The 23283-nt window shown below is 46.0% G+C and overlaps 1 protein-coding gene across 1 annotated transcript; it reads right to left on the bottom strand.

The window, feature by feature from the left end:
- Positions 1-325: 325 nt before the first annotated feature.
- On the bottom strand, positions 326-22893 carry LOC117739539 (adhesion G protein-coupled receptor B1-like). The gene is made up of 32 exons (XM_034546002.1): positions 22423-22893; positions 18795-19598; positions 17767-17916; positions 17580-17669; positions 17302-17466; positions 17010-17174; positions 15795-15959; positions 15511-15675; positions 15308-15409; positions 15088-15194; positions 14760-14954; positions 14553-14621; positions 13453-13561; positions 12857-13000; positions 12696-12765; positions 12365-12467; positions 11912-11955; positions 9571-9697; positions 6006-6109; positions 5774-5876; positions 5479-5629; positions 5288-5357; positions 5107-5173; positions 4909-4994; positions 4548-4719; positions 4314-4409; positions 4158-4197; positions 3342-3964; positions 3185-3220; positions 2970-3074; positions 2686-2736; positions 326-2459 (listed from the first exon to the last, which is right to left on the bottom strand). The coding sequence occupies exons 2-32, from the start codon at positions 19495-19497 to the stop codon at positions 2262-2264; spliced, it is 4575 nt and encodes a 1524-aa protein (XP_034401893.1). The 5' UTR covers positions 19498-19598; positions 22423-22893; the 3' UTR covers positions 326-2261.
- Positions 22894-23283: the final 390 nt, after the last annotated feature.

Genomic DNA, 23283 nt, shown 5'->3' with positions numbered 1-23283 from the left:
TGCACTTTTATCATCTTAAGAGATTGCTGTTTTTGTACCTGCAAATCACGACTATATTTAGACAGTAAAATGTTTGCCAGAGGCTTTAAAATGGCATGGGTTCATTTTCTGCATAAGAGTTGTATTTCACCATTAAAATCTGTTTATTTGCGAGGTGGACCGGAATGAAAGAAATCGTCCATCTAGTAATTTCAGCTTGTATGTTAGTGATTTTACTTTCATTTTTAGGTGCTGATCTGTTTTTCTTTCCTTTTCCATCTGCAACTTGTATTTCACCGTTATAATGTGTCAGACTGCCAATAATAAAGGATCTGATTCTTCATGTAATATAGTTTTGTTTTTATTAGAAATAAGTCACATTCATTTTGTGCTGTGAAAACTGTGCATTAACAGGAGGTAAAACATAATACAAACAAGAACATACAAATGGGTATTCAGTAGAAGTAACTCGAGGTATGATTGGAGCCGAGGGTAGGACATAGGACTTTTTTGGAAAGGGAATTTGACTGGTAATACATATATCGAGTTACTGACAAGGTTATCAAAAACATACTGTTACAGAGACATGAGGTTAAATTACCCATCGCTACAAGGCGGAGAGTAATAACAAATATCCTGGAGCACAGTTTATATTCATAGGCTATCATTCATTCTATATAGGTACAATTATCTACCTGTCACAAAGAACTCCAAATATGGAGTTTTGCGCTAACAAATCTCTAGTGAATAAATTCCTTGAATTACTAATACAGATTTGTAATACAATATTTTCAGAATGCATCTATATGCTCTGTAAATACGAGAAGATGGTATAAAAGTGTGGAAACATTGTGAAGAAAAAAATTCTGCCTCAATCACAAAATCAGTCTTGCTTGATCATCAAGCGCCCATCATATTGCACTATTTCACACTGATGGCTGAAAACACAAATGTGTTAAAGTCTCGAGGACCTGGCGCTGCACTGGAAGTCAAAATCAGCGCCAGGAGCCTCTGCTCGGTTCCAGGAGTCCTGCAAGGCTGAGAAACAAAAGAGCACTGATGAAAGGTCTCGCTGACCCCTTGAATCCACATGTACGACATGGAAGAGCCTGCATCTTGTGCCAGCTGATGGTGTGTGTGTGGGGGGGTGTCCCACCCCCCCACACCTCCTCACATTTTGACCCAGCGTTTCCCCAGTGTGCACTGCTCTTCCTGTGTGACAGTCTGTGTTTGTCCTGGTGCTGGTGTTTTGGTATTGAAGCAGAATGCTGGGAGACATTTGGGGTCACCTCCATCACACTCTGCATGTTTGTCCCGACGCAGTCCACATGGGCTCACAGCACATTAAAAGGTGCGTTGAATTTCTTTTTTATTTTAGAGCCTAATGCTGTAGCACAAAAACAATATAATTTGTGTCCGACAGTCATGAGGGGGATGATAAATCAAAAATATAGGCTATAAACTCAATAATGATAATAACAATGCTAATCATAACACTGAAAATAATCATTGGAATAATAACCACCATGGTGAAAACAGCAATGAGAAGCTCCACCAATATGATGAAGCCTGCTCTCTAGAAGAAGAGTCATTTTCTCAGTACAGAGAGTCTCATGAAAGAGGCTCATTTTAGGCTGTTTGAAGCAGTTCCAGGTGTGAAGAAGGACAAACAAACACACCCATAGAAGAAATGAAAGAACTCACAAAAAACTAAATATGTGTGCCCTTCTACTAAAGTGCAGTGTGTTGGACTCCAAGCATGAAACGGGTCCCTTATCCTCTCTTGCCTCGTCCTATTTTGGAAGGTAACTTGGTTGGAAGAGGAGCAGCCATGAGTTTACGGTTTGTCCTCCCGAGAAGCAACTTGTTTTCATCCAAAGTTGAGTTGAAGGAAAAAAGAAGCACAGACGTGTCGACCACATCTTCCAGGCTGAAGAGTTCAGGAAACTCCCAGTGAAGCGTTAATGGAACCATAGCCAGTCCTGGTCAATGGAAACCACTGATCGCTCCACTAACCCTTTGGCATTCAGAGCACTCTGACACAAGATGCTCTAAGTCCTCATAGAGAAGCTGCATTAAACATCCCACCACCACATCCACTCCTCCATCACTCCTTCTCTCGCTTCCTTCCTGCTCTGGTTGAGGGTTTGAAGACATTGATTCTGGGACCTACTTTCTCCCATCCTCGGTTTCCATTACTCTATTCACACAGGATCCGATATTTAAACCAAAAAGGTGAACGAGGTGAAATCAGGTGGCTTCTCTAGCCCCCCTCCTCTCCCTCAGACCTCTGTCTGCAGGTCGATGATGTCCTGCCCCACCAGAGGGATGGTGGTGCCGGCCTTCTCCCACTCCACAGAGTGCAGCTCCAGAGGCGAGGCAGCAATGGGCTCCAAGTCTTTACGCACCCATGCAGGAGGCGACTGCTGTATTACCCGGACTCCCTCCCACGGCCTCTCCAGAGGACCCTGCTGTTTGTCCTGTTGAGGTACAAAGAGGAGGCACATTAACACTGGTGTCAACCATCAGCCCATAGCAAATTCCTGATTAAATCAAAATGAAATGGGTTTCATGACATCAGAGGTGCTTTTCTAATAATGAAAGTAATGTTGTCATTAGGGGAAATTATTCCTCCTTGAGGCAAGGGTAATATCTGATTGTCTGGCAGTGAAATTTGAGATTGTGAGTTTGTATATAAACACTCACACTGTGGTTCGTTTTGTCACTTCCTCCTGAAGACACACTCCATCTCACAGACTGCAAGGAGGAAGGAAGAGAATACATCCTTAATCAAATGACCTCAAAGTAATGACAACCATAGTTCAATACACAAATCACTGGTTGTTTTATAAGGTCAGTATTACATTTAAAGAAATCGTGTTTAACTTTAGAATTGCCTCCGTTATGTCTCTCATATTTTGATCTGCATCTCCTGAAAATGAATGCCTATGCACATGGATGATGAGCATCATATAATGATGATATGTTACCTTGCTGTCAGAAGCAGGTGACTCCCTGTCTTTCTCAGCATGATGGAGCTTCCTGTTTAGGTCCTGGAACATGTTCTGGTGGCGTTTCTTTGTGTGCATTATTTTCTGGGGAAGACAACGAAAAAAAAGGTTTACTCTCAAAATAAATGCTTACTATAAAACATTTAATATACATTCATTAAGTCTTTAAAAGCCAGATTCCAAACAATATTTACCTCAAAGTCCAACTCAGCATAACGGGATTTCTGTCTCTGCAAAGATAAGGAAAGACAAAGAAAGTTGGTTTAGTTTCAGATAGATGTGAGATACATTGCACAATAATGCATAAAACAAGTATTCTGCAAGAGGTCACACTATTCCATCTCCTCTTACCTCCAGGGAGCTCATGGACAGTGTGGAGATGGTCTCACTCTTGGACATCATGGAGTTCATGGACTCAAAGGTGTTCTCCAGGCTGCTGTGGGTGATGTGAGACTCACTGGACATGTTGTGGATGTTCTGGATGGGCGAGTCTCTCTCGGAGTACGACACGCTAACCTGGTCATGGGGCATGGACTTGATCCCGAAGGCAGCCTGGGGCTCGGCAAAGGGCCCGCTGAGGTGCATCAGTCTGGCCTGTGGCAGCTGCTCCACGCTGATGTTATATTTCGTGGGGTCATCCTTGGGCTTGGACCTCAGGGTGGAGGTGGTGTTGGGCATGAGGACGTAACTGCTGCCATCGGAGATGCTTCCCTCGGCCTGAGCCCGAGCGAGATCGGCGTCCAGCTGCTGGAAAAGCTCCCCCTCGCAGACATACACGGGTTTCCCGCAGGATGGGTTGATTCCTCCCGCCAGTCGGCTTTTCTCTCTCTTCAGGGTGAGGGTGTGGCTGGAATATTCGGGAACTGCCTGCATGTGGCTTTTACTCGGGTTGGATGGCAGAGTGTGGAAGTTGGAGCCCATGGGAAGAGGCAGCTGAGGAGGAGGCATTTTCTCTTCAGAGGAGCTCTTCATTCCTTTTGGGAGAAATGATACAAGAGAGTTAAAAACCAATAAAGAACCATGCCATGCTTGAAAATTTGGTCAAATAAATATGTTCTCTTTTTATGCATGATCAGATGTTTTAAGTGCAAGGCTCACAGAAATTTAAATGCAAATGGAAAAATGGTTAAGAGCATGAGAAAAACACTGATGTAAAAGGGGCTTCACCTTGTCTGCTTGAATCTCCATCCTTTTCGTTGTCAGACTGCTGATAAAAGAATAACACATTTTCTATCAGTGCATGAAATGTATGCACATATTCGTTTAGGGATAAAATGCAAAGGCACTCAAGACATTAAAAAGGCAATAAGCCAAGAAATTTACCATATGCTGGGTGTGGCCATTGTGATGGGAACTGCCAGAATCTCCATTGCCGTCGTCCTTGCGGTCGACTACTCTGCACTTTACAGCTTCTTGAACCTAATGGATGAAGGGAAAACTTCAGGAAATTGCATTCAGATCACAGCTCATGTGACCTCATCAAGAAAAACAACCAACTAGAAACAACATTCCTTTATATTTCTGTTACTTTATCTTTGTCTAAATGTTGTTCCGTACCTCTCGACGCAGGATGCAGTGAACCATGACAATGATGAAACCCTCCAGAGAGTCGAAGACGGCAAAGAGGATCTGGAAGAGGGCCGAGCGGCGGTCGGTGATGGCCAGGACGGCAGACATCCAGGTGAGGGCCAAGAGGGGCAGAACCACGCAGGAGCTCCACAGTGATGCTCTGCAGGGAGAAAAACAACAGATTAGAATCAGACATGCTGCAATGGCTTCTGTTTCTCTGCCAGAGTTCTATTCCCTCCTGTTGTTTGATTGTGAGGCTTGATATCAAAGCACATCATCAATATACCTGTAATGGCACTGATGAGGGTGATAAGCGCAACACTCTGGTGAACAGATCAATAAGACCTACCCTGCTCTCTCCTTCAGCTTCACATCGGTGATGCCGTCCTTGGATACCAGCTTGTTGAAGACCAGAATACCAATGACCATGTTCACCTGTGATTGGAAGGGGAACAAATTGGATGAGACAATGTAATAATAGGTAATGCATTTATACAAGCAGACTACGTATTGTGATGGATTGGGACGCCAAAGTCAGAAAACTTACCAAAACAACAGCTGCAGCAGGGCCAACAAAGGAGTAGAGGAGTCCGCCCTCAAGAGACAGCCAACAGCTACAAAAGACAAGGAGAAGAATATTAATGCTTGAGCTAAAAGAAGAGCTTTTCAGAATAAATGCAGAGAAAAGAGAAAGTCAAAAAAAAGGGAAAGGTTGAGAGTAAACTCACTAGTTGACAGTGCCGTATCCCTTGGCTTTGGTGAAACCCACAGACACAGCCACCACCAGTGCAGGAAGGCCTGAAAGATAGAAATGATGCAAAGGGCAAGTTAGAGCCTGAGAAGAAAGCTTGCGAGAAAAATGATGCAACAGAGGTGGAGAAAAAAAAGGAGAGCTGAACAGAAAGACAGGTGCTCTTACCCCAGCCTAAGCACAAGAAGCGCTTGCGGATGATGCGGTTGCGCAGACGACCCGTGACAGCCATGTAGGACTGCCAAGCTTCTGTCAGCACCCAGCAGAAAGAGGAGAGGAAAAAGAAGTGCAGGAGAGCAGCAACGAGAGTACACACCACCTGTGAGAGCCCAGAGTGAACGAGGGATAGAGAGGAAAGATGAGAAATCTGTGTCATTGGTGCTGCTGCTTCCAAATTCCCAAAGCAGTGAGTTTCAGAGAGGTTTTATAAGAGAGGTTAGGATTGGCTGGAAGAGCGCCTTACCTTGTTGCGAGCCTGAGTTTGTCCGATGAGAATGAGGGCATTGGAGCATATAATGGAGAGGCAGAAGTTGATGAGGATAACAGAGCGCTCGGAGCGGATGTACCTAGAGTTTTTAAAAGGGAGAGGAAAAGAACGAGTTTAGGGATGAGCACAGAGTGGAGAGAGAAACCAGAGTGCGCAGTATATAACGTTAGAGGCCAACATGGCGGACTTTGCTGGCGGGGTTACTTACTTCCACACAGAGACGTAGATGATGATGAGGAGCAGCAGAGTGAGAGACGAGACCCCACAGCCAACGATGAGAGTCACGGACGGGAGCAGTGACTTGTCCATGATCTGCAGAGAGGAGACAAGACCAAATATGCCTGTTAGAGCTGATTTAAAAAACACAGAGGGGAAACCAGCACTGAGATCCACACACACACACACACACACACACACACACACACACACACACACACACACACACACACACACACACACGCACGCACGCACGCACGCACGCACGCACGCACGCACGCACGCACGCACGCACGCACGCACGCACGCACGCACGCACGCACGCACGCACGCACGCACGCACGCACGCACGCACGCACGCACGCACGCACGCACGCACGCACGCACGCACGCACGCACGCACGCACGCACGCACGCACGCACGCACGCACGCACTTTCAAAGCCTCTAGGTGTGGGCTATCTGGAAGAGCAGACAGCTCCCTGTAGGCAGTTGAATGGCATAATCAGGCCACGGCTGAGGCAAGGTGACCCCAAGGTGAACATGTCAGAAAGACGGAGTGGCCAACCAAACAAATGGTGAGGGTCACTGCGTCTCTCCAGTGAGCTTTTGAGTCAGCAAATGAGGCGAGGAGGATACTGCACATACATCTCTCTCCACTAAGAAAAGAAGGGGGTCGTTCAATTCCCTGGGGGCAGTTCAGGGGGGTTGCTGTGGTTAGTCATTAGTATGAGCTGCTACAGCAGCCTTCTGATGGTTGACGGACACCCTGAGCTACTCGGTTTCTCTCGCCTTTAGCTGTGTTTTAGAATCTTTTCCCACTAGGCTGGTGTTTCTGGGTCGACCAGCAGCTCCTTGCCCGTCTCTGCAGGAGTGGACAGCTGGACCATTATCACCTGAGCATTAATCTGCCACCACCTTGCCTTTTGATCTCTGACAGCAGCTTAGCGCCTGCCACTGCCAGCGGCGGTGACCGTCCCATCTTTCAAACAGCCCTTGCACCGAATCTCTGGTGGAGGAAACCGCGGAGGGATTGTCTTCCCCGCTGCTCGATCACCTGGAGGGCCGACGGTTTCACTGCTGCACACACAAATCTCAGCTCCTTGAGACTTCACAAAGCCCTCGCTACCTGGCTATCACACCTACAAACTCCCAGCAGCTAATTGTGTGGTTTCACTGCGTCCGTAATCCTTATCTGTCTTACACCTACTCTAGTGGCTTCATTACGATTTTGAGTTAATCCAACACCTTTGAGTTATCATCACCGCAAAATGTGCGAGCTGGATGAAAATGGTTCAGGCTTTAGATAATTGACAAATGTGTCATTATTTTTTATCATGCGTTCAGGGTGAAGGTGAGAATGTCTAATAATAATAAATCTAATAAATCTGCAGGTATCCAATTAGCACAGATAGAGGGGGAAGGAACAGACACTGCTTTGGCCTTCGTTTGATTTATGATGGCCATAGATTCTCATATTGCAAGCGTATGTGAAGCATGGCTTCAACTGCATTTGCCATTGTTGATTTAAAGGGCGTAATACTGAGCTTCAAATGACTGTTTCTCTCCACCTCAATACGTGCTCCAAATAGGCTTTTCTGATACCCAAGCACAGCTGGTGAAGTCCGGCCGACGGGCAGCCAAAGACTAATTTAGTGTGGCAAATTTGTTTAAAAATCTATCCAACTACATCAGAAGCGCCCCAAAACAGATGGCAGATAGCAGTGTGGTGAGCTGTCTTTTTGCTTCAGCCTTTACTGAGTCTGGGGAGAGGAGAGAAATAACAAGGACGATACAGTATGTTCTGTTCCCTCTCTTCCCAATCTCTATATCTAGGTTGATGCTTGCACCATGGGCCTCTGAGTGACAGCCAGTTTGACCTAAATATGAAGCATGTCTTCTGCCTGTCCTTGACCGAATCACATGTTCTCATTTTAAACAAATGTGCAGTTTCTATTTATTTAATTGATTAACCCAGTGTTCAAGGGCATCTGTTGTAACTGTGTGGGCTGCTCCCACTGGACCATCATGCTTCCAACACACATGAGGCTATCAGACCATATCGAATGAGCGCTAACACACTGCAGTATCTGACTGTTTTTCACACCTCCTCACTGTCACTCTCCCTCTACCTCTCTCTCCCTCTCTCTTCCTCTCTCTCCCTCTCTCTCTCTCTCTCTCAATGGTGTTCTTTATACGGCTTGTAGAAAGACGTTATTGAAAATGTCCATGGCACACATCAAAGGATGGCTGGAGAGGTGGAAATTACCAACTATGCATTACCAGACGTCTGTCTCTCATTGGTCCGCCTCTGGCATTTCCAGCCTCTCTGCTGTGGCCGAAGAGGAAGCAGGGGGATGAGGAAGGGCGGGTGGGGGTGTAATCGAGAATTCAGAGATACTGGCAGACTGGAGTGATTGGCGCAGCTGCCTTTTTACTGTTGTGGGAGGTTGAAAGGAGGGGGAATGTGCAGTCTATGACAACTATGGGAGGCGCTGTTCAGACTGGCAACAGCAAGACAAATCAAATCTTACATGTAAACAACAGGTTGGGGAGAAAGAAAAGCTGGAGAATGGGCTTAGCAGCAGAAAAACACTGCAGTCCATATTCATGAGCTGTTTGGCCACTCACAGCACTCTAAATAAAAGGAGAAAATTGACTAAATGTACATTTCATCAAACTAATAGACAGCTGTTGATTGTTTTTATGTGTGTGCAGCAGGAGTCAGATGCACAGCGGAGATGGACAGACCATTTCTTCTGTGCTGGGGGGCTGTTCAGGGATTGTATGCGTGCGTGTGTGTGTGTGTGTGTGTGTGCATGTGTGTGTGTGTGTGTGTGTATGCGTGTGTGTGTTTTAATCAGAATCTCAGCTATCAAGAACCACACAGGCCGAGTTTGCGCTGCAGAAGCCGTTGCCACGGCAACTGGAGAACGAGCAGCTCTCGAGCCAACACCGGGGAACACTACACATTGTCTTTGCGCATGAAATACATCGATGCGTAATGACAAATGTCGGTAATCAAAGCATCCGTAGCAAACAAGTCCCCCTGCACTAACACTGTTGACTTAATCTGACATGCATTATACAAAAAAACATGCATAATCGGAAATTAAATACAAAATCAGATTACACAATAATCAAAAAGTCATTTTGAGTGATTGAATTGAATACGAATTCGATTTTCATTTTTCACATGTGTTCCCATAGGGGCGATCATATACATTTAGTCGATTATGCAGCTGATTGCAAGCACATAAGCACCAATTAACGCGCTCGTGCACAAACCGACACGCCATCAGGTCTTCCGTTTTTAAAAACCGAAATGCAATTCCTCCACATCAACATGTTGCTCGGTTGTTTCCCCTCAATATAAATGCTGTAATGCTCCTCCGATCAGCGGCACCATGCACGGAGACAAAGAGGTGCTGCAAACCGCTCGAAAACAACAAGTCCTGCATCCGTTCACACTGCATGCGCACACATCCGCACGGAACATTTAAGACCGACGTTTGACAAGAAAAACACCCTCACATTGTTCAGGGACAGAGGACTTACCGAGTCGAAGTTGACGCGCGCTAAAATGGCGAAGGTGGAGAGGCTGTCACACACGCATTTGGTTCTGAATGAATGAACGGGCACCGCTCTGCAGCTCCGAGCAGACCAAGACCCAAGCAGAGAGGAACTGCACAGGGAAGGAGAGAGAAAGGACGGGTTATGAGAGGAGAGCTCTGACAAACCTCTCATGTGAATGGCACATTTTTTCCTCATATGGTGAAACACGTATATATTTAGAACATGGCCAATCGAGTTGCATGTTAATGAGCCCAGTGTCGACACATCGCTATGTGCCATACTTAAATATTTGTGATACAGTGTGAGAGTAATACATATAATGTCCAATGACCTAATGTGCTCAGTTGCATCTCATGCAGGAACACCTTGATGATGGCTTTGCACATTTAAGTGATTAATAGCCACCTGCACCGTGATTAATGATGAAAGGTTTTCATAAATCTATTACTTAGGATCATCTGAATAATTTCTTATTGTGGGTGATCTTTCCGCGGCAGACATGAGATGATTGGCAACACTTGGCCTTTGCACTGGGGGGACAAAGGACAACATGTTCACTCTTTTGACAAAGATGGAGGGGGATGTGAAGAGAATCTAATTTCCATAGGTCTTCCTCAGTCTACACTCCCACTGATTCCTGTTTGTATTCATGCAGTCTAAAACAAAATAGAAATGACTTTTCACATAATACATCTAAAGTATCTGCAGCGATCAGCCTTAATAATACTTTGCCAAAATGATCACCGTACAAGCAAAAACTATAATCAATAAGTGCTTCATTGAGGTCATCTGTTAAATGAGATGCACTTATAGTCTGATGACAAATCAACTTCTACAAATCCCTGAATCTCCAACATTTTGCTCACAACTTGAGATCTGCCTTTGTGTGTTTGGGGTTAGCAGCAGATGCCAGTGACCCCAGAGGAGGTTGAGGCCATGAGCGGCCCCCTCAGGCTGTGACTGACTGGTGAACACAGAGGGGCATCATAGCCAGTAGGTCCAGCCTGGTGCAGAGTGTCATGGGCGCTCGGCCGCGGGGCAAAGTCATCGTGGCGGTTAACTGCAATGGCATCTAAGCAGGCTTGGCTGAACAGTTTAATGTGTGCTATGTTCGAGCTGTCATATCATGCAGATGGGTTAAATGTTGCGTGATGCAAAGACAGCCAAAAGAAGCAAGTGTGGCCCTATAATTTGCTCCCTATCTTTTGTCACAAAAAGCTGTGGAGCATTTTATCTGTATCCATCTGGTTAAAGTTAATTGGTGGAGGAGCTAATGGAGTATTTCCTGTTATCAGACATATGCAGCTCTGCAAAGAAGCATTGACCCCAAACTCTGACATCAGCCAGAGCTTCCGCCTCTCCACTGTCTCGATCCCCCCATTAATCACATCCGCTGTCAAAAATGAATCTAATTTGACCAGAGGCACGTTGCCCTCCATCCAGAGGTATAATAGATTCTCCTCCAATTCATTTTTGCTTTTGCATATGCTTGGACTCTGGTTATATAAAAAGGTGTAGGGGGTATTCAGTTGAATTTCCATTTCTTATCTGTTCCTCACAAGTGTACAAAACGATCTAAATGCTAATGGTCCACCTGTGTATTCTTCAGGAGGGCAAAGTGGGCCTCTGGCTGATTGATCCAGGCCAGCAGGAGCTCCTGTCATAAGTTGTTCAAATGCATCTAAGCGTCTTCATAAACTCCCACGCGCCAAAGTCATTAACCCCGGCCGTGACATGAACATGACTTGGAGGTAAAAGAGGGATGGCTGTCATTGTCTTTAGATTGACACTGCATTGTGACCTATAAGGACGCTGCGATGGGTTTACTCACTGGTGTATGTAATGGGGTTCCAAGTGATGCCTGTGAGCTTTTCCTTCCGCAGAATGTGATTCGTTTAAAGCTATGCGGGAGACAGCTAGATCAAAGTGAAGTGTCACTCAACTAGAACCACTGAGGATCACTGAGGTTGTCATTTATGTCTGTGTGTCATGCAGTAAAGTATGTCAGACGGCCGAGGGAGGCCTAGTGCTTCTGGCTAGGAGAGATGGGTCACCATGTTGTGGCATTGCTTTGTCCTCCCTGTCGGCAACCATTGACATGAAACAAGGATGAAACACTATTACTCCCTCTCTCCGGTGAGTGTAGTTCTAAGGAGGGGTTGCATGTTCATATGCAGTGACAGATGCATGACTGACGTCGGCTCCACCAACAACACGCACCAGAGTGGCTTACATGGCCACCCGCGACAGAAAATAAGAAAATAGATGTGAGTGATGGTTGGACGCACGTTCGAGAAGAACAACAACTGTGGTCAACACTTACGTTTCACTCTCGTCCCATGAGAGGCACGTCTCATTCATGGTGCCCTAAAAAGAAAGAAAAAAAGAGTCAGTGTGAGGAGTCTTTGCAGAAAAGGAAAATGTGTAGGTTGGGGTGGCGTACTCTAAACGTGAGAGATGCAACAACTTGCTGCCAGCCACCTGCCCACATTTCTCGCCACCCTCTGCCTTAATGCACACGCCAAACTAAAAACAGCTTCTTTGCAGCTGCAGGGACTAATTACTGCGCATGATTTTTCATCATCGTCAACTGGCTGTTTGGTTTAGCTGTGATCTTTGCCGGGCTTCAAACGACACAAGTACAAGTAAAAGTCACAGTGTCACTGCAAATGTCAACAGAATGTCAGCCTCTGTGTACCGCGGCGAGCAAACACCCAGAGGGGGGGTGATCTTTTTCGTAGGGCTCCATTAGATTGGGTAACCATTAGGGACTTACATTGTGGAGATGGGGGAACTCGATCTCAATGGGGGTGGACAGGAGAGACGGGGTTGGGTTAACAATCACTGTCACCACCTTGGAGTTGATGAGGGTGGTGTTGCTGTGGAGGAAGAGAACGTTACACTGTCAGTGTCGTCCATGTGAGGCATTATGGTTGAATGAATATGGTCAGGGTCCGTCTTGAGCTATCCACAAGGCCGTACAATAAAAATGTGCAAGTGAGAACACAGAAGTAAATGTGCAGGGAGCGAGGCGCCATCTGGTGATGATAAAATGTATTTCACGAAGGGCCAGTTGGATACATGTAAAAGCAGAGTAATCAAATTACCTCTGGAAGGACAGAATAGAGGCGAGGTTTCTGTAAAGGACGATGCCTGTCACAAATGCCTCGTTGCCATCTGGAAAGAGCGAGAAAGCCCGATTAGACTCAAATTCACAAGACTGCACATTGGTTGGCGCAGAAAACAACGTTGTCTGTCATCGTCTTACCCGCTTGTCCAATGGAAAGGGCATCACGGGACACAGAGATCTTCTCCTCAGAGGTCCTGACCCAGTCCAGCATGCCCCTCCAGCCTTTCACGGGGAAGGTAAAGTTGGAGTTTGTGCTTGTTGGGCGCTTGTGGATGCTCAGCACTGAGAAGGACAGAGATTGAGAGATTGAGGGCTTTGTTAGTGAGCAACACTCAGAGGTCACAGCTTTCTTGGACACGGTGTTGGTTGAAGAGTCGACTAATGCCAAGGACATTTTGGTTTGATGTGTCATGTGTGTCTGAGCGGAGGAGTCATTCTCAATGACATCCTGTGAATGCCACTTTCACTGAGACCAAACAGTCACACAAGTCACAGAGCGTGACTCAAGAGTGTAAAGTTTACAGTTATTATATATATATTTATTTTTGACAGATTGATACGTTTGTGTAGGAGCCATACATGTGCAATGCAGAAGATACTTGCATGACATATTGGAGAGCTGATGGACTTGACACTGTCAAAGTGATAACTGATGCATGCTGCTGCTGCCTATATGGACTCATCCTGACTAGACACGAGCAGAGAGCAGCTGGCAGTGGGAAATTAGGGCTCACCTAAATTCTCGGTGACTTCGTAAATGTCCTGAAAGCCGCTCATTTGCATACCGATCATGTTCACAGAGTCCTCAACAAGGCGGAGGAACTCCTTAATGTTGGCACCCATCTGGATAAAAGAGAAGGAAAAAAAAAGAAAAGGAAAGGAAAGTCAGAAAATGGGTTAAAAAGGGGCAGGGGCTCATCCATGATATGCAATTTACACAATTATCATAATCGAGCATTTAGGCAAGGCCACCGCTTATTGATAACATGCCCATATCTAAATGTCCTAAACTCTTATGTCAGTCCAGCCTGTACTTATTCTTTCAGAGCAAAAAAGAAAAAACACTGCTTGCTGCTATGCAACCACAGAACTTCCTTAAGGCCATAAATGGGCAGACTGTTGATTCATACTCTGGTTTCTTTTATTGTCCTCTCGCTCGGTGGAAGGGAGGGCTGCCTGACGTGCGTGTCTCTGACGCAGAACTGCAGCGATGTGGGCGCAAGGTGTGTGCTTGTATGCAATGTGCTGTCCGTGTCTCCTCACAACAGCCATCGGTACGTAGGATGGCATAAAGAGTCACAGATTGCAAAGTGGGAGTAGTGATTCTCCATGATTCAATCTCACTCTTTATCTCTCTCTCTCTCCTCCTCCCCTTTCACCTTGAATCGTTCTCTTGTTTTTACCCGCCGCAGTGGGAGTCTTTAATTTGGTTAACTTGTCTACACTTGCTTATCTTTCTCAGGGAACTCCATTATAGTAGGAACTATTAGCACTGAACTTAATACTAATTTGATTTGAAGAAAGTATATCAACAGGTGGTCAAACAAGTCAAGGTTATGTTTATGTCGGTTGCAACTATATTTAATGAACAAATCAAAATAAAAAGGTAAAACTATATGATAAGTTGAGCTCTAGACATTTTAATGTTGTACTTGTCACCACGACAATACTGTCCCCGAATTTGTCCTGCACAAACTCATCTCACCGCAGGATCGTTAGCATAACAGACTTATTTTCTCCCCTGCTCACATTCACTCTGGATCACTCACACACACACACACACACACACACAGAAACACACACAGAATCACACACACACTCTCTTATCACGTACCAGCTGTGCCTCTTCCCATTTGTCACGATGTTCCTCCTTCAGTAAGTTGCTGATTGTCTGGACGTAGTTCTGCAGATCATTAAATGGAGGCAGAAGTGTGAGAAGGTACCAAATCTAGCTTAATTAGAAACCATTTTTGGACGGAGACGCACGTGTCAAAAACTGTTGCATTATATTATTCACTGATATGAACACGTCTTGGCTTACCTCAACATCAGCGTTACTCAATCTCAGTCTGGTGGCCTTGTACTGTTCAGTGGTGTTCTTCAGGATCTCCATGACAGCCAAGAGGTCGCCACTGTACTTGGCCCCCTCATCGGAGGAGACTCTCAGGCGTGAAATCACCTCGCTGACCCCGTCCACGCTCTGTCCCATCTGCGCTTTGGAGTTGTAGTCCCTCGACTGCAGAAGAAAGGTCGAGAGGTTAATCTGAATCTTTGACATTCGCTGGTTTGACTTTACTACTGGGAAATACGTCGTGTGAGGACACAAGAGGCATTTAGCTTGTGAATTAGGGTCCATATGTGGGGCATACCATCATCTGAATGTTCTCGTAGTTGCTGGAGACACACTTGATGTGAGTTGGGCTCTCCCAGGAGGCAAGACCTACAGCGTCCAGGGTGCACCGGCGCAAAATCAGACCTGCGAATGAGAGAAAATACAAACTTGTAGTTGGCATAATGGGGTATGATAAACAGTCTAACATGTACAAGGAAACCAGACAAAGCGTGGCGCTATTCTCGCTGTTTCTGTACCTGAAGCATCAGCAGGGCAGGCAATGGCAGCCATGTCTCCAGCGGGGGTTTTCTTCCACACAACATCTCCGGTGTTCTGCTCAGGGCAGATCTCATGGGGCTCTATAAAGTAACACGGATAAGTAGAAGGATAAGTACTCTCTTTCCTTATTGGACAGTATTGTGATGTGGCCACCTTTGTGCATTGTAATGGAGTCACTCACCAGGGCATCTCTTCTCATTGCAACGCTTCTGCTCTCCCTTTTCACCGGGGCAAGGCTCTCCACCAAAGAAGGGCCCCTCACAGACTCTCTGTCTCTTCTGGAGGCCGCCGCCGCAAGTCTTGCTGCAGCTGCTCCAAGAGCTCCATGCATGCCAACGTCCATCAACTAAAAAGAACATTTCACACCATGAACTCTGGACTGTGACATGCCCGATTCATTTATCTTTTATTTGGAGAGTAACTCGGGAACTGAAGTGAATTTTGTTTATTTGTTGTTTATTTTACCAGGGCATTCTTTCAGGAAGCAGGTGGCTGAATCTTTCCAGCTGCCGTGGCACTCGGAGCCCCCGTAGGACGGCCCGTTGCACTCCCGTATTCTCTGCATGGTGCCATTAGAGCAAGATGTGGTGCATGCGCTCCACACAGACCACTCATTCCAGGATCCGTCCACTGGAGGGAGGCAGAGGATACACAAACAGAGACACATCGAGTTACAGCGAGCGTGAGCAGAAGACGGACCTTCAGGCCACAGACATCAAAGCATGAGAATAATATTTACTGTTGGACCAATAGACCAATCTTACTGAGAAGCAATGCCTCTGTAAATAAATCTCTAGACTAGCAATTTTTTTTTAATGAAGGGCATAGAAACATACAAGGAATACTGATTGACTACATGCAAACACTTGTCATATTCCAGACTTATTTTGGTGGAATAAAAGCCTTAGAAGGTCAAACAAAACGTCTAACACTGTTGCGTAAATGCTACCTTGTAAGATGGTAAATTAGATCGAATGAAGTGCAAAGTCTTACAAAAAGTTAAATTGGTCCAAATGGAAAACATGGTGCTGAAAGGGCCATTATGGAAGACTCAATTTTGTCAGCCGTTCAGTTTCAAATGAAAAGCGTAATCATCCCTCAGTAATGACTACAGGTCCTCCCTTTGAGACACTAACAGTAATTCAGCTGTAGCGCAGAGAGACATCTGCTTAAGGCACTAGTGTGGTAATAGTAACTACCACAAAAGTGGGAAAAATTGCAGCTGTGACTTAAAAATGAGTCAAATCCTTTCCGCACTCAAGTAGGTGGCAGAATAAAAAAACTTCTAATAAGTTGGGTGACCATGAGCACAGCATGAGTCACATGTGGTTATTATAATGCCGCTGACTAATGCCCAAAGGGACTTTTATTCTGTAAATGCGTCAGATGTAATGTCAACATGCCACTGCAGTTGCTGTTTGTGATGATGGGGATACCAATGAGTGGCTTAATTATCGCTCATCAATGAATCAGTAAGCTGAAGGGTCCAGTGTGGTAGCCAGAGTCAGTGGTCATGGATTTTTTTAAACATGGTAATACAAGAACAAACTGGCACAATAATAATGCAGTTTTTTTTTTAAAGTAATGGGATCTGTTTTTTATAATTATCTTCATTTTTTACGGATCATACTGTATATCATCAAACCACAAGTCTGCAATAAGAAGAGCTCCATGACTCACCGGGGCAGACAGCGATGTTGCAGAACTTGGTTTGTCTTGTAGGGCCGCGGCAAGGCTCTCCTCCATTCTGGGGCAGTTTGCATGTGCGGGTACGATCACGATAACCACGGCCGCATGTGGATGAGCACAGGCTCCAGGGGGTCCACTCATCCCAAGCACCATCCACTACACATGGGTAACACAAAGGGATAATATGACGATGGAAGTTCAAGCGTGCTACAGTGTCGACATGTTCAAGATCACGCTGACTTTTTCCCCCCGTCATGCTCAAGTGGAAAAACCAGGCACTCACCGGGGCAGACGGCTGTGTTGTTGCAGGGGCGGTTCTCACGCAGTGGTCCGGTGCACTGTGTGGTGAAGGAGGAAGTGGCGCAGACGCGGGTGCGGCTCTGCCACCCCTCTCCACAGGTGATTGAACAAGCGCTCCAGGGGGACCACTCGTCTGTCTTAGAATCTACTGTTGAACAAAAAAAACCAAAAGAATTGAATTATAGGGTCAGCCCACCAAGCCCTCAACACTTGCAATGCAGATATTGTGTCAAACATCCATTGACAAGAACTTCTTCTCACCTGTTTGAGTTGCAACAACTCCATGGTGAGAATCATCTCTCTTCAATCCGACGATGGCTCGCAGACCCTGGCTCCTGTTGCGCTCTTTCCCTTTGAGAATTAGAAAATTGCATGATTATTGCTTTGAATCTGAGCCACCTGAAGTCGAGTGCTCACCACCTAATGACTAAATGACAGGTGGCCTTACCAATGCAGGGCTGAGGGTTGCAGGCCCGTCCCTCTTCAACGGTTCCTTCGCACACACGGTCCTCGGGCTGACAGGCTCGGCTGCGCACCTGAACTCCACCATCACATTCCTGGCTGCATACTGACCAGCGGCCCCAACCAGCCCAGCCCTCTGCGGGAAGAGATAAGAAGAGGAGAGATTTTGAGCAAGGTTGGAAACTGATATTGTTGCGAGGAATTACAGTTACCCAGTTAAAAAGTAAACAACAAAAAAAGGTTTGATTCAGCACATATCCTCTCTCTATAACTTCAAATACAAAAACAGGAAGTGAGTATAATCTTTCTATTTGCAGAGAACGAGCGAGGACGATTCCTTTTGAGCAGAACCGAGCACTCAGCCCGATAGATGATGCATTTGAAATGGTGATTGTTTGTATTTTACCACTTGCAGAGTGGTGTGTAAGGATGACAGGTGCGTTGCTATGACGACCACAAGTGCTGCACTTACATTTCCGCTGCCAGCTGACTGTGAGGTCTTTGTGCTCTTTTCAACTCCCCCGACCTAACACACAAACATGCCCTCTATCCCTCCCCAAAGCCCAGACTCCTTGCCAAGCGTTAAACGCAACATGCATTCCTTGGACAAAATGGAGAGCCGGGGATGTGTGCGGTTCAGGCACACTTCACAATTACTCTAACACTTTTGATTTACTTCTCATTACTTTGTGGCAGCAGAGTGCACATCCTATGCCTGTGCCCTTGCTCTACAGACATGGATTATTACCCTCAGCATCTCCTAACACTCAAACAGTGAGAGAAAACAGGCCTGGAGACCGCCTGCAGAGCCGTGATGTCTTGGAGAACATGATCCCCCCTATCCTACCTGATGGATGTCGTTACAAAACTACACAGCAAGCGGAGGGGAAAATACTTTCTGTTTGTTTCTTCAAAGGCTAGATTTTTGGAGAATTTAGTTTTTCTTTCACTGTTTTTCACATTTGACTTAAGTTCACTCTCAAAAGTAAATTACCACACATGTTACAAACTTACTGATGATCTCAACATCGCGTATGTTGTCACGGGAAACAGGAAGGCATTTCTCAACGTAGACACCGCCTCTGTAGCAGCTCCCTGGCTTCCTCTTTGGGGCTTCCCAGCACTGGCATGGTGTGTTCATGATGCCACAGGGATAATCATGGGTGCTACTGGACAGGCACTTCTCCAGCCACTGGCACAGCATCTGGCAGGCAGGCATGCTTGGGTTCCTCTTCCCCACGACCAGAAACTCAGCCTTGAACTCACTGACATCATTCTGTCCCTCCAACATCTCCACGCTGTTTCTCGTGGCCACCTTGCGGATCTGCAGGAACTGCTTGGTGGACTCCAGGTAGGTGACAGTGGTCGATGCGTCGCACAGCCGGACAACCTCGTCGAAGCTCTCCATGCCCAGATAGGTGCGGGAGGTCTCGATGAAGGAGTCGAACTGGAAGGTCTTGATTTGGCGGGGCACGCAGGAGTCGGTTGGCTTGGTGATCTTCATGTAGACGGTGTAGCGGCGAGGATCGGGGTTCTGCAAGGTCCACGAGCACGGCGTGGAGTGCAGGGTGGTCATCGAGGAAAATACACCAAAGAAGCGACTCTGTTCCAGGGTGGCGCAGGTGGCCGAAGCTGGGCCGGAGGGAGTGCAGGAGGTCAAACCGAAGAAGAGCAGTAAGAGGGCCACACAGGGGCCGGTAAGAGGTGACCACGCCATCGGGTCGGCTTAGAGGGTCTTTTTTAATGTAAAATTACTACACTGTGAAACCCCTTTGAAGAACTGTCGGATTTGTAGACTTTAGGGAATCAGTGAAGGACCTGCACAGAAACAGGGAAGGAAAAAGAGGAAAACATCTGTCAGAATGCTCAAAACAAAACACATACACATCAATATATGCAGTATGAGAGCATTTTTTCCCCACAATATTTAAGAGATGCATTTTAATTGGACCTATTGTTGAACTGGTATTTATGCAACAGGGATTTGCCGCTGATCAGTATCATAGCGGGGCAGATTCAGTGATTTAAAATGCCCAGTTCTTCGGAACATGATTGCTCCGACACTGCAATTACAGTCCTTCACAGCAGGCTGGTATTTCCAAGCTCTTGCTCTTTCCTCCCACACACCGAACTGCACTGCGAATCATGTGCGTCAGTATGACGTCCACAGAAGCATTGCCACTGGCAACCATAGACGCCCATTAGTTCCACTATTTGTGCAATGCACTCCTCCTATTGAGCAGTAAACAAGAGAAATGGTTACATTGTATCCACGGCGAAGTGTGATTACACTGCTGTGGTGCCTAAAATCGCTTTGGAAATGTTTCCTGCATTGCATACCTGAGTGCAGTTTAATTAAATATGCATCTAGAGTGACACATGTCACTCTTGCATATTAATTCAAATGCATGCAGGGTAACAAAGATGCATCACTAAAATCTACTCAAATGATGCATCTTTATGCACAAAGTTCATCCTGCAAACTTTATGTTAACTTCACCTACACTCTGAATGACTAACCCTGCCTGGGGAGAGAGCAGAGTCAATAACAAGGTCTCTGTACCTGACTGGACTGACTGACATTATGTTGGATGCTCCTTGGAGCACAGAGGAGAGGAGGAAACACTGTTGCTCAGCAACATCTTTCCCAGGCATTCAGGATTTCTTTTCCTTCTTGTTTTTTCGGTTTTATTCTGTCTTTTGTGGAGCAGACAGTGTTGTCCGTATGAAGGAAGATGTTATTTAATGCGTACCAATACATGCCTGCGTCTTCTGTACGTGACTGAGGGGTTGATCACAAAGAAGGGGCATTGTAGAACAATTGATGCCTACAGCGACATTCACTGTGAGAAGCACCTGCACTGTTCAGGAACATAACTCATAATTACATTCCTCACATCTCACCCTCCCTCCATGTGAGCAACACAGCAGAGACCTCTGCTTTGTGTAGGTGGGTGTATCTCTCCCGCCTCCCAACAACCGGAAGCTCCATGAATGGGCATATGATGAGGCACGCAGTGAAAAGAAAGAGGTCCAGCTGTCATAAGAGCTCTCTTTTTTTACAGTCTCTCACTTTTTTCCCTCCATCCCTCCATCCCTCCCGACCTTTCTGCCCCTTTCTCTTGATTATCCATTTGCTGTCGTCAACAACAATTCTGCAAAGCAGGCACCCGTGCAGGCTGTTTGTTGTACACAGACAGTTTCTTTTTACAGATTATGTGTGAAAACCAGTAAAGAACTGCAATATTGCCATCAGAGGCATGCTCTCCACTTAAGCTGCTGTGCACAGTTTTGCAGGAGCCTGTCACAGCACATAAACACAGTTTGTATTAGGTGTATAACTAAGTTGCAAATTAGAAATGTGCAGGCATTTGATGAGATGTGGGATTTTCTACTGGCTGCAGTTAACTGTGTGCAGATGGTTAAGTAATTAACCACGACTGAACCAGAAAGCTGTGAAAAGATATAAAAACCTGAAGTTAAAGTAGATTAAGACAAACTGAGAACTATTTGTTTGATGCATACATCTGAACGGCTGGTATGAGTCGTATGCTTTTGCAGCCAAACTGGTCAATTGTGACAAGATTTTTGAATGATCTCATTCTTTTCTTTGCAAGGATGCTTTCTTTTGCTGAAGTGAACTGAATAAAAGCCAAGTTTACAGCCATTATGGGGAATACGTCATAGACAAATTTCTCACTCTCTTGCTTCTGCTGTGCCCGGTGCCAATACTTGCACGTGTGTAAACTGGACGACTGCAAAAAAAAACAAGCAGCAAAACTAAACAAATCACTGATTGCCTCTTGAGACAATGTTTAAAGAATATGTGTGTTTGTTCAGATTCCGATTTCTTTACAAAGGCATATACATGAATCATGGTATATCTCTATGGGGTATTCTACAATGCAGGATTATTTCCTTCCTTAAAGAAAAGGGAAACAAGCAGAAAAATAAAAATCCAGTCTGTCAACTGACTGCAAAGCAGTGTTTCATTTAACTAGGAGAAATATTCGAGGATGTTAAGACATCACTGCAAAAGCATCCTCATTGGAAAGCAGATGCCTGACATGAAACTGTATGGATTCATATAATGCAGGTCATTACGTTGTAGCATCTTCCACAACCACTGCCCAATATGTCAAGTAATCTGAGTGATACGAGAAAGTCAGAAAGTTCGAGACAGTAGCAACCTGTTGCTGCTTTCCAACTCTCTGCTGCTGAGCTATGAGATTGTCACAGATCGGCATCACTAGGTATTACAGCACTACAGCAATGGGACGATATGGTGTTGTAACTATCAATCGAAAAATCAATTCAAAATCTGAAAAGAAACAGACGTTATGGCGATCAGATAGCTCAGCTATGTACTAAAAGCGATGCAATGGATGCCCGCTGCTCGAAGCCGGCGGAGAGAGTTTCAGCACCACGGACAGCGACAGACGAGCTCGCTGCAGACAAATCTGCCGAAACAAACTCCGAAGCTGCAGGACAACACGCATGCACTCATCGCTCATCCTCACTTTGTAACTTCCGATGTTCCGTATACATCAACACTTACACATACAAACACGTATTTCACAGGAACCAGGCATTCACAGATAAAGGAAAAGCCACAAAGGAAAGGCTCGTCGTCTTTCCTTACCTTGAACACGTGTGTCGGACGTCTCTATCCGGTCGCCCCGGTGTGTTGCAGCTGGGCTCGGGTTGCAGCCGCTCAGCGTGTCCTCAAAAGTCTGACTCGACTCGAAGTCTTTAGATCTGGCCGAAACTTTCGCAGTGTTCAAAGCCGCAAAAAGGATGCGCCAGGTCCAAGCCCGACCCCAGACGGGTCGATCCCAAGTTTCAGTGCAGTCCACTCTCACAAGCGAAGAAATAATAGTGACTCTAACCAAACTCCAAAGAGTTTACTACCAACTTTGTTTAGCTGCTATGTCCAGAGAAACTGGTGTATAGCGAAATGACGAATTGGTTGTATCGGAGCTCCAGCAGACAGTCCCTCGAACCAAAAAGATGTGGTATCGGTTGTCTTTTCTCTCTAGGCTCCAGAATAAATGTTGGTACTTCTACTCCCGGCTTCGGAGTCTTCTCGCTTGTGGTCTTTGCACTGCAAGTGGATCCTTTCTCAGTGAAGCTTGTGGCCTCCTCTTCGAGGTATATATCCTACCCCGCCCCCCCTGCTTCAGGTCCGAGTCATGTGCGTGGATGGCGTACTGAAGTGAATGAGACCGCACCAACGGGGGGAGTGTGCGGGGGAGAAGTGTTTGCGTGCACGCGAGCGCGCGCGTGTGCAAAGTGTGAGAATGACTATGTCAGCGCACGGAGGAAGGAGGGAGGGGAGGGCCTTTGAATGTGAAGAGAAGGGAGGGATCTGTGCGCGGAGACAGAGACGAACGATTATGAACAGCAAACTACGCAGATATCAACGTAGAGCCAAAGGAACCGGAAAGAGGATCAGCGGGATCGGTGTGCAGGATGAAGGGTGATGCTCATTGCTCAAGTGACA

The sequence above is a fragment of the Cyclopterus lumpus genome, chromosome 11 (assembly GCF_009769545.1).
Source record: "Cyclopterus lumpus isolate fCycLum1 chromosome 11, fCycLum1.pri, whole genome shotgun sequence".
NCBI lineage: Eukaryota > Metazoa > Chordata > Actinopteri > Perciformes > Cyclopteridae > Cyclopterus > Cyclopterus lumpus.
This window is presented reverse-complemented; position numbering and strand designations above follow the sequence as displayed.